This window comes from Ixodes scapularis, unplaced genomic scaffold (assembly GCF_016920785.2).
Source record: "Ixodes scapularis isolate PalLabHiFi unplaced genomic scaffold, ASM1692078v2 PGA_scaffold19__2_contigs__length_565841, whole genome shotgun sequence".
In the NCBI taxonomy this organism is placed as follows: domain Eukaryota; kingdom Metazoa; phylum Arthropoda; class Arachnida; order Ixodida; family Ixodidae; genus Ixodes; species Ixodes scapularis.
The window spans coordinates 39,229-51,271 of record NW_024609845.1 but is presented as its reverse complement, the minus strand read 5'-3'; the positions used below and the strand labels follow the sequence as shown (position 1 = coordinate 51,271).

The 12,043-nt window shown below is 44.5% G+C and overlaps 1 protein-coding gene across 1 annotated transcript in view; it reads right to left on the bottom strand.

Moving 5' to 3' along the window:
• Nucleotides 1-11,623, bottom strand: part of LOC115308245 (hydroxyacid oxidase 1) — a 28,350-nt gene extending 16,727 nt beyond the window's left edge. The window contains exons 1-2 of the mRNA XM_040210108.3: nucleotides 11,356-11,623; nucleotides 2,739-2,893 (exon numbers count right to left, since the gene is read on the bottom strand). Of these exons, the coding sequence (XP_040066042.1) occupies nucleotides 2,739-2,893; nucleotides 11,356-11,546 (346 nt within the window). The 5' untranslated portion in view covers nucleotides 11,547-11,623. The remainder of the gene's footprint in view (nucleotides 1-2,738; nucleotides 2,894-11,355) is intronic.
• Nucleotides 11,624-12,043: the final 420 nt, after the last annotated feature.

Genomic DNA, 12,043 nt, shown 5'->3' with positions numbered 1-12,043 from the left:
GAACGGCGGCAGAGCCCGGAGCGAGAAGGCAGAGGCTGCTGGCAGAAGCGGCATCGTGGAGTAACTTCCGACCATGCTTCGGACACCATGAAGTGGTCGCGTAACAGCCAGGCGCCAGAGCCCGTAAGCACGGGGCTCAGGCGCGAGCGGCCGGGGCGGCCGAGAGTGAGGAGACCCGCCAGCCTATAGTGTGCCAGTTGAAAAACGCCCCGCGTTTATTACGCACGGCGTTCATAAATACAATCATCACCGAAAAGTGGTGCCACAATTCAGATACAATTGGGTTGCTACATTAGTGCTCTCTACACCTTGAAGGGGCAACTGTAAACGCGAGATTCCTATGAAAGCCGACTTTACGAGCAGTCCGCATTGTTCCCCCGGATCGCCCGCATCCACAGCTGCCGCTTCGTTGGATGCAGGCGCATTGAAGGAACAGGCTTAAGCTGAGCTACAGTCAGCGACAACTTTTCTTGGCAGTGCAGTGGAGGGTGCAGGCACGCGTTCCCTCTCCCATTTTGAGCGCTGAATAAAGCTGTGCGCGGGCTCTCCTCCTCTTTACTGCATTGCCAAGAAATGTTGTCGCCGAGTTAGTTGGTTCAAACTTCAGCTAAGGCCAGCTGCACTAGAATAAACATACTCACCGCTGGAATAACAACTGATTTTTCTTTTTCCTCCTATTCTACTAGGAACCCCACACGAGGAAATATTCTCTTTTCTTCATGTTTTTCCTTCCTACTTCACCGAATATTTATGTCCCAAAGAGACCTTTTTTTCTTTCTTGTGTAGCGCGAGAGAAGCTGCACTAATGCATTCACCGCCTTTTTCTTCAATGGCAAGGGCCTCCAGGATTTCACGTCCCAGTTTTGTCCTGTTCCTTGCCACGATGTTTACATTGTAGAAGAGTGCTGAACATTGATATGCACGACATTGGGTTAAGAAATGTCCTCCTTCTGACAGATTTTTCACTAGCGTGCTCTCTCGTCCGATCGTTGATGCATCAGCCGGTTTGTCCAATGTAATTTCGGTCGTATCTCAGTGGAATCTGGTAGACTACCTCCTTCTCACACAGGGCGTATTGAAACTTGTGAACTGTTCCACAAGCCTCGATCCTGGTAGCGATTTGCGAGCAGGTCTCCAGGATCATCAAGCGCGGATTTTGTTGCACGTATAAAACTACAAAGGAAAAGAAAAACTCGACATGCGGTGGTGCTAGCGCCCTATGTTCATGGGATGACCCACGAGTTAAAAAAGGTTGCTGGACGGAAGGAGTTCAGGTGGTGTGTTCGGCTCCGAACAAAGCCTATTCCATGTCTCGCAGGGTTAAACAGGAGCGAAGCAGCAAAGAGAGGGTGTGTGGCACAGCTGAAAGAACATAGGCTAAGAGCGTTCCTCCCTATGGGTAGGACTACATAAACCCTTTCTTCTATGAGTGTACCTTGCGTCAGAATCGCAGCCAGCGCATCTTGCAGCGTGTCACATCGAGCGGTACGCGTCGCCAAGACGGACGCGTCTGCTGCTTTGCGGAGGCTCTAGTCGAGCTTCAACGTGTTTGCCGCTTGGGGTGGGTCGGGGTGCCACTAACAATGACGTCATAGGCCTTGTCTCCTATAGGTGGTATTGGCTGTATATACAAACACGTGACACTGACGTCACGGTGCTGCGGGGGCGCTGCTATTGCCAGGGGCACGCTTGGCGCGAATATGGTTCCTGCGCAGGTGCAATGCCCCTGCCTCGTGTGGGCTTGTTTGTAAACGGCGCGTTAGTCTATAGACTCACATGCCTGCGTCTTTATCTGCTGGACTGTATACATTCGTAAGATGGAGTATAAAAGATTGTCCACAATGAATACCTGCGCTCTAAACTAACCGTAAATATCGGCGCCTGCACATAAAGAGCTTTCACCGTATGTACATTTAGGCGGTGGACTTTGTGAATATATTCAAGGCGTAGCTCTCTTTATGCAAAAAATGAGACTAAAAAACTTGTCAAACTAAAAAACGTCTGACGTGTTCGCAAACGACGGGGTTAGTGATGATTGTAACGTATGGCGCCATCTTGGGTCCATATCACATGAGCGAATGACGTTTTACCGAACAACGGTCATTTGGGCGAATCCACGTTTTACCGAAAAACTGGGGCCTGTGTTAACCCACCTCCCCGCCTGCACTCAGACCGCTTCGCGGCGACAGTCTGCGGCGGCTCATTGCAAAAAATGTTAGCCCACCTGGCCCACCCGTGAACGCCGCTTCGCGGCGGCCGACCATTCGATAAAGGTACTTTCAATGAAAAGTAGGCGTTCCCTAAAAGGTTTTTCGGCGAACTGAGTGCCGCCCCACCATCTTCCGCTGGGCGCAGTGAGCTGAACACAGAGAGTGACATCTGCTTCCTGCACCTAGAGCGGGAAACGGAGCCACGAATGACAACCATCGCTAACTGTGCCGTCTGTGAGCGCGTCCTCTGTTGACCTTGGCAAGTTTGTTCGTCTCATCTTCCACAGAACGAGAGAAACGTCTTGAAGTTGCACCGAGTAATAGTCACCACCTAAATGCATATTCGGTGAAAGTTTCAAATTTCAACGTTCAGTCGCCGATTTACGGCTCGTTTGAAAGCGCAGGGGTTCATTGTGGAAGCTCTATATAACGAAGTCGGAAAATCTGTAGAATTACGAGAGAAAAAGATCCAGTGCGATACTCGGAGGAAGCCTTCTAAAAGTGTCTCGGTGACGGCAGCTTGCTCACCCTTTGCGGTAGCCACTTCACCATCCGGGTGGGCTCCCGTGTGAGCTGCTGTGGGCGAGATGCCCACGGGGAGGGAGAGCTTCTGGTCTCCGAGTAGGGTCACCTCCGTGTTCCTCACCGCGACGCCCATTAGCACCCGTGGACGCAGGCGTAACCTGTGCGCGCAAGTCCAGAAAAGTTACTGGCTATAAACCCTCGGTTGCTCGTGCGTGTATTCGCTACTTTAGGGTCACTACGCAACTCCAGCACAGGCGAGGCCTTCCAGCGGAAAAGATGTGAAAGGGAAAGCGTTGAGCTAGCGTCGCTCTGAGGGTGTAGCGAAAAATGGCGCGGCCTGGCGACGACTCGTGAAACGAAGGAGTAGCTTCAGCCCTATAAGCTCGCTGCGATATCCGTCAATCGTATCATATGCACATGCATTTTACCCCACAACTCTGTCACCCTCCGTACCCTAAATCATAACCCCCCCCCCCTCCACCACCACCATCACCAAATATATTCCTGGCTACGTCCCTAGTAAAGAGAAACACCGTTCTTTTTTGTGGGTAATGCTCCGCCACCTCATTTTGCCAGTGAACCCTGTATTACGATCGGAGTATGATACAGATCACGGTTTTCCATTGCTAAGCTGATCTTGAGTTGCCAAATAACAAGGCCAAAACTGGGATGTGCGACCGCTACAGATGCAAACTTCGTGTTCCACACCCATTCGTGGGCTCCTTTTTGGCAGGGTTTTATTTCAGAGAGGCTACACGCGACGATGTCCACGTCATTGAAGCATAAAATGCGGTCCAAGTTCCTCTGGGAAGCATCAACGCGAAGCAACACACAATACATCGTGCGTTTCCACTGCAAAGGCCACGGTGCGTGAGGAAGGGACGAATATTTATCTTTTAATAAGGCGCAAGCCTTACTTGCCTCATTACGCAAAAAGGCGTCGGCGTTGTGCCCGAAAGGTGGCCATAAAAGTACGTCATCAAGCGCGTGCCGCTCAAGACAAAGCGGATCCGCCTAAGAAATAAAACGCAAAGAAAAGCACAGCAACGGAGTTGCTTCGACACGGAAGCCGTGGAGCCGGCGGGGGCGCCGCTCCTGCGTAGTCGGGGAGCGTGATGTCAACGCCGGAGCGCCATGTGCAAACAGGAAGACGTGGCCCGCTGCTTGTTAAAACGTGCTACGTGTAGGAATGCTTTCCAATTCCTACACGTAAGCAGTCTTAAGTGTCTTCAGTGAAGTTTCAAACTTATAACGTAAAACTACGGTCCACAGAGAACCTATATATTAGATATGTTATCAGCTTGCTCCATTAAACTTGCGTGGTTTATACACAGTTTACAAAATAAAAAAATTGCCAGTGGGTCGCGTTCCCTGCAAACTCAATGCGGCTGTGTTTTTTTTTTTATTTTTTTCTTCTTTGCGTGGCGCCATATGTGGAGTTCCAAGAACCTTCCTGAAGCGGGGACAAAATGAGGTCGCCCAATCGGCACTCCTTTTCCCACCTGCCTACTATCATACACCCAGGTTCAGACATACAGGGGCGCTTTTCTCCATGAAACGAGCGCACTCCGGCAATACCTTCTCCAGGGTGAAACAAGGAGACGCCAGGCTCTTTAAATCCACCGGAAAATTCGGTTTCTTAAAGGGGCCCTCCGGAGCGTTCTGCGATGGTCTCTTTATGGCGGTAACCCAATCTACAGGCCCTAAGGATGCCAAATATCATAAAATTACGGTCATGTGCGGCGGATTTCCCTAATAAAATTGCTATCAAAGTCCCCGGCACGCTCCCCTTTCTAAGATGACCCCGGAAAACGGGAGGGGCATCTCTTTACGCGTCAGCCAATAGCAAGCGAAGGATTCCGGCGTCACTGCGCGTCACCAACGCGGCCTACCGCCGACCCATGGAGGAATCTTTCGAACACGCGCGGACCGTCGTCAAGGAACCCGGCCTTTCTGCTCGGCAGTCGTCGTTCGTCGCACCGCACCGTCGCGCTGCTACTGCAATACGCAGTCGCATCCCACAGATGACAAGGAAAAGTTTGACTCGTTGACGTGGAAGGATCGCAAAGCTGGCTTCGGAGTCCGGAGCCACGAGAAGAAGGAACACGTGTCCCGCAAACGCACGCCTGCAGACGCCCCGGGAAGCAGACAATCCGACGCATCACCCCATAGCAACAGGCTTGCGGGGAGAAAACATAGTTCGCTGGTTTTGGAGCGATAATTGTGGACTATGTTCCCCGCACCACAATCAGTTTACGTTTTTCTCAAACTCTAATTTACAACAAGCTTAAAAAATGTCGCAATAACAACGTTCGCATTCACCGCGAGATGCAGCATTTCCATTGGTCAAGTTTTAGCGATGTGCAGGGAATGGGGGATTGTCTTCCTAGAGAAAATAGTCCCGATATATTTCGACTGCCATCTGCTTAATAAATGGTTTTGTAATCTAAAACTTTGTATACATATTAACTTGCACCTACTACGCAATATAACAACATAAACAGACGATCGCAGAAATCTCCGGAGGGCCCCTTTAACCTATTGCGCTACGACTTTGTGCAGCGTTGCCCACAGATGGTGCTTTTTGTTTGTAAAATTTGCAAAGAGCGAACTTACCTGAGCAAAAGTAAAGAAAGAAAAAGGCTTAGCCCCTATGGAAACGCAGCGACGCCACCGGTGTGCAAACAACACGGCGTCGTTTCAATGGCTAATTTTGGCTTTTTTATAAAAATTTGACGTGACAGATATGTGCAAATGACTTCTAGTTACTTTTAATGACTTTTGGCCACTATTTTGAGTTATTTGATTGTGTCCACACTGAGTTGGCTTCATGTGGCTATTCTTGGCTATGTGATCATGTTTATAAATTATATGGCAGATTTGGAGTCCAATTGACTTCCGTGACTATCAATCACTATCAGTTACTACTTCGACTTATTTGCTGTGTGCAGACTGAGTTGGCTTCCAATGGCTACTATTGGCTATACATTCATATGTAAAGTTATATGGCAGATTCGGAGTTCAAATGACTTATACTGACTATTAATGACTGTTGGTAACAATTTTGAGTTATTTAATTGTGTGCGGGCTGAGTTGGCTTCCAATGGTTATTATTGGCTATAAAATAATATATATTTTTATTTTTATAGCAGATTCGTGGTTCAAATGACTTCTAGTTATTATCAATGGCTATTAGTCACTATTTCGACTTACCTGATTTGTGCAGAATGAGTTGGCCTAATGTGACTATTGTTGCGTATATGATTGTGGGGCTTGGGGTCCAAATGACTTCTGGTGTCTATCAGTCACTCTCAGTCACTAATTCGACTTATTTGATTTTATGCAGGCTCAGTTGGCTTCCAATGGCTACTATTGGCTATACAATCATATTTTTATTTGTATGGCAGATTAGGGGTCCAAATGACTTCTAGAGACTATCAATGGCTACTAGTCACTATTTCGACTTACCTGATTGTGTGCAGACTGATTTGGCTTCATATGGCTATTATTGGCTATATCATCATGTTTATAAATTATATGGCGGATTTGAGGTCCAAATGACTTCTAGTGACTATCAATGATGATCAGTCACTATTTTGACTTATTTGATTTTATGCAGGCCAAGTTGGCTTCCAATGGCTATTATTGGCTATAGGAATCTGTTATTGACCTGGTTGGCTTGAATTGCAAAAAATGGCTATTAGTGCTTATTGGTCACAATATTCTGCTATTCTATACTTATGAATGAAAATGGCTTCAAGTTGCTATTGTTAGCAATAGCATATAATCTTAACAATATCGCCTTAAATCGCTTCAGAATGAACATTAGTGACAATTAGTGACATAGTATTCATGATGTTTTGAATATGAATGGATTCAAGTGTCTACTATTATTGGCTATGGGCAGTTCTTGGCCGAATCGGCTTGAAATGGCTATACATGTCTATCAGCTGGAAACTTAAGCAATTGGAGCGTGTATAGATTTGAATGACTTCAACTGGATAATATTGGCTATAGGCATCTATTCTTGACTTGGTTGGCTTGGATTGGCTATTATTGGCTATAATCATCTGTTCCTGACTTGGGTGGCTTGAATTGGCTACAAATTGCTTAAAGTGACTAGTATTTATAATAAGCAGCTATATCTTTGTCTACAAACTGAAATGGCTTCATGCGGCTAGTTTTGGCTATTACCATCTATTTCTTACCAGACTGGCTTCAAATGGCTACGAATGGCTATCCGTGAATATAGTTGACAATTCTATGCTATTTTGGTGATTACGATTGCAAATGACTTTAAATGGGTATTATTGGCTATTAGCATGTTTTTTTGTTAGGTTGGCTTGAAATGGCTATACATGGCAATCATCAACTATTATTTACAATTTATGCACTTGGAGTCTGTATAGGTTCGAATGACTTCGACTGAATATTATTGGATATAGGCATCTATTCTTGACTTGGTTTGCTTGCATTGGCTATTATTGGCTATAATCATCTGTTCCTGACCTGGGCGGCTTGACTTGGCTACAAATGGCTTAAAGTGACTAGTATTTCTAATTAGCAGCTATTTCTTTGTCTACAAACTGAAATGGCTTCATGTGGCTAGTTTTGGCTATTACCATCTATTTTTTACCAGAGTGGCTTCAAATTGCTATGAATGGCTATTCGTGAAAATCTATTGAATGGCTATGGATAGCTATTCATGAATATCCATTGAATGGCTATGAATGACTATTCATGAATATCCACAATTATACTTGCTATAGCCATTGCTAGCCCATTGAAGCCAATCTGGTTAAAAATTAATGATAATAGCCAACAACAGCTATTGAAAGCCAGTCCGGTTAGTAAACACTAAAATTGCTCATAACTATCAATACTAGCCGCTACTAGCCATTTGCAGCTATTTCAAGCCAATTTAATAAAGAATAAATGCTTATAGTCAATGATAGCCGCTTGAAGCCAGTTTCGTCCATAAACAGTGAAATACCACAGAATTGTCAATTATACTCACTAATAGCCATTGCAAGCCATTTGAGGCGAACCTGGCCAGAAATAGATGCTGATAGCCAACAATAGTCAATAAAAGCCATTTCTGTTAGTAAACATGAAACCTGCTTATAAATATCAACACTAGTCAATACTAGCCCTTTGTAGCAATTTTAAGCCAATCTAAATGCTTACAGCCAGTAGTAGCCACTTGTAGCCAGTTTCATCCAAAAACACTGAAATAGCACATAATTGTCAATTATACTCACTAATAGCCATTGCAAGCCATTTGAATCAACACTAGTCACTACTAGACATTTGTAGCAATTTTAAGCCAATCTAAATGCTTATAGCCAGTAATAACCACTTGTAGCCAGTTTCATCCAAAAACACTGAAATAGCACACAATTGTCAATTATACTCACTAATAGCCATTGCTAGCCACTTGAAGCCAATCTGGTCAGAAATAGATGATAAAAGCCAACAATAGCCACTTAAAGCCATTACAGTTGGTAAACACAAAAATCGCTCATAACTATCAACAGTAGTCACTAATAGCCATTTGTAGCCAAATCAAGCCATTGCAATAAAAATAAATGCTTATAGCCAGTAATAGCCACTTGTGGCCATTTTCATCCATAAACACTGAAATATCCCATAACTGTCAATTATACTTACTAATAGCCATTGCTAGCCATTTGAAGCCAATCTGGTCAGAAATATATGCTAATAGCCAACAATAGCCACTTAAAGCCATTTCAGTTGGTAAACACAAAAATCGCTCATAACTATCAACACTAGCCACTAATAGCCATTTGTAGCCAAATCTTGCCATTGCAATAAAATTAAATGCTTATAGCCAGTTATAGCCACTTTGGCCATTTTAATCCATAAACACTGATATAGCACATAATTTGCAATTATACTCACTAATAGCCATTGCTAGCCGTTTGAAGCCAATCTGGCCAGAAATAGATGCTAATAGCCAACAACAGCCACTTCAAGTCGTTCCAGTTAGTAAACATTAAAACACGCATAATTATCAACATTATAGTCATTAATAACCATTTGTAGTCATTTCAATCAAATTTATCTAAAATTTGATGCACAAGCCAATAATACCCGCTTGAAGCCATACTCATTTTTAAGTACCCAAGTAGCACATAATTGTTTAATAATCTCACCAATATTCAGCAGCAGCCATTTCAATTCAATCTGGTGAAAAATAAATGCAAATAGCCAACATTATCCACTTGAAGCCATTTCATTTCGTAAATATAAAAATAGCTCAAGCAATAGTGATCTACAAATAGCGGTTTGTAGCCATTTGCAGTCAATCTATACGAAAATAGGTGCTTATAGCCAATGATAGCCACTTGAAGCCATTCTCATTCATAAACACTCAGACAGCAGATAATTGCTATTATACTGGCTAACAGCCATTAGTAGCCGTTGAGCCCAATCTGGTCAGAAATATATTCTAATCGCCAACAATAGCCCCCTGAAGTCATCACAGTTTATAAACAGAAATAGCTCAGTTTTCATTACTCATTAATATTTGTAGCCATATCTATCAAATATATATAAAAGTGGAGGTTGATAGCCAATAATAGCCAGTTGAAACCATATGCATTCACCAACGCCGAAATCGATAATTGTCAATTATCTTATCAATAGCCATTGGCAGCCATTTAAGGTCAATCTGGTCAAAGAAGATGCTAATAGCCAAGAAAAGCTACTTGAAGCCGTTCATAAGAGTAAGCAAACAAAAAAATCACATAATTATCAATCAATTCTAGGCACTTGGAGCCTGTTCAAGTCGGTCTCATAAAAAATTGATGCCTATTGCCGATTATGGTCACTTGGAGCCAAGGGCATCTAATAGGACGTTTCGGTACGAATAAAACAAATAAATCAACAAGCTCAGAATAGGTTAATAATTATTTAGATTGTACAAAATCGGCTATACAAATCCTGATTGGTCTATAGAACACACTGCATTTTGACAACGAGCTCGTTGATTTTGACATCACAATACCAAGAGGTCCAATATCACGAACTTATGCTCCCTATGCTCCATCAAAAAATGGGAAAATTTCATAGACTATCAATTTCACTAGTGAGTCAGACCCACTTGATTCATTTCCGGGGAAAGGGGCGAGTTGTCCACTCCATACCGCCAGGATCGCTTTCTACTTCCGTCTCCCATTTTACCCCGGAGTTTCCTGTATTATTCTCAACTGTATTTGGTGTCCCTTTCGCACTCGTTGTTTGTTGTTGGAGGTAAGGCCGCTCGTGACATTAAACAGAGCAACGCTGACGGCGACATACTATGGGACGGTTACCGAGGACGGCGAGCGGGAGACGATGGCGGCTGATGGTATTTTGGCCGTAAATAACGGTAGTTTTGGCCCAACGTTACTAAAACACTCAGATGGGAAACTCCCATAGAGACAACTTAGAAAAAGTGGCCCCAATCAGTCTCCGAGCACCGAGGTAATGACGAACACAACGCCACCATTTCTCCCGCAGCGGCCCCTCGAGGAACTGCACGTGACATCTATTTCGGCTTTAAGAACAGATACAGCGGTAGAAGTTACAGGGTGCCACGCCGGTCTCCCCGGCGGACGCGCCGCGTTCAAGTACCGAACTTAAAATGCACCTAGGGCGGGACGGCCCGCTGAGGCATGGTTGTATAAACACAAAATTAATTGTGCCGCAAAGCCCTGCAAACTAAAGATTTTAAAAACATAACGCGCCCCTCTTTTTGTACTAAACTCCAATAAATTTCATACAAAAAGAGTCTTTTTCGTTTGTTTTTACGCAAAAACAGGCTTTCAAAAAGCTCAAGGTGACCACAGTACAGACAAATGATAAAGAGTGGCGCTGTTGTCGCATTTAGCTCGGTCTCGGTGGACGCCAGCGGCCCAGGTTTCGACGGCGAGTTTCCCAACTGAGTGTTTTAGTAACGTTGTTTTGGCCCCTTCCCTAGCACACGTTCAGCTGTTAAAACGCGTCTGTTCTGCAAAAAAAAAAAAAAAAAACAGGGTGTTGTCATTGCTCTCGTGTGCATCAAGTAGACGATGGGAATCAAACTCGACCTTGAGCACAAACAGACTGGGTGCTCAAGGTGCTCAATTATTGATACTGGTAAATAAGTGACTATATTCTTTCGAAAACAACGAAGGCTATGCCTCTGAAATGAAGAAGCTCGTGTTCAGGCTCATTTTCCTTTATGCTACAACAATACAAACAATCATACAATAATAGCTATGAAAAGAAAACGTATTAACATTGGTATCCTAATAGTAGTTAGCACGGAATGCTATTTAGCGAGGAACGAACGACTTGCCATACTTAGGAGTAAGACAAGAACGAAGTAAACGCACGACTGTATGCACCAGGTGTGGAGTTTGTAAGGAAGAACAGCTCTTTTCCGGCAAAAATTTTCCATGCGGACTGTACACCGGGGGGGAATTATAGTCGTAAAAATACGTCGCTGGTAAAGATGCACAGTGCCTATAGCCCAGTCAAATAACGCCGATTTCCGCATATCCCACCGCCATGTTCAATATCAATTGCCCACAAAAGACACGAGGAGCATGTTAAGAAACGGGCACACACACACCTCATGAAAGCCGACTTGTTCTCCCGAAGCGTCTGCTCCTGCTCTGCACCACAGTTGTAGTAGACGAAGTACCGCGGATTCAGGCTGGCGTTTGCGAGGCGTTCAATGTCGTCCAGCGTCACCACGACGTCGTCATCCGCAGCAGCGAAGGTGACTTTCGTGGCGGGAGGCAGACCATTTCCTTCCTTCATGCTTCGAGGTTTTCGTCGAATCAGTTGAGACCAGCACGTCTATTATTCGGCACGTTCTCTTAATGCTTGAAGTTCCTGCAGGTGCGCGTACGAGTGCGCAGTGTGGACGTGGACCTTTGGATATGTGCGTGTGTTTGTGTGTGTGTGTCTGTGAGAGAGAAAGAGAGTATACGTGTATATGCTGCATATGTGTGTGCGAGCACATACATGACCTCGTCACCGTTTGCCTTTGCACTAGAATGCGTGGAGCGCGCATCCACCTGCTCACTAACGTCAAAATGGGAGAACCAAGTTTCAGTAACAAACAGTTCACTTTGTACAACGTGTCCCTCTACCAAAAAAGAAAAACCTGTTTTTTTTAATTTAAAGATGAACTACACGTATCGTTGAACGCCCATTCTCTCCTCAAAAGTTAGTGCTAGCCGTTCTAACCAGATACCAAAGCTTCAGAACTAATCCTCCTCTCATTCAAAAGTTACGTGATTTGATGAGGGTAA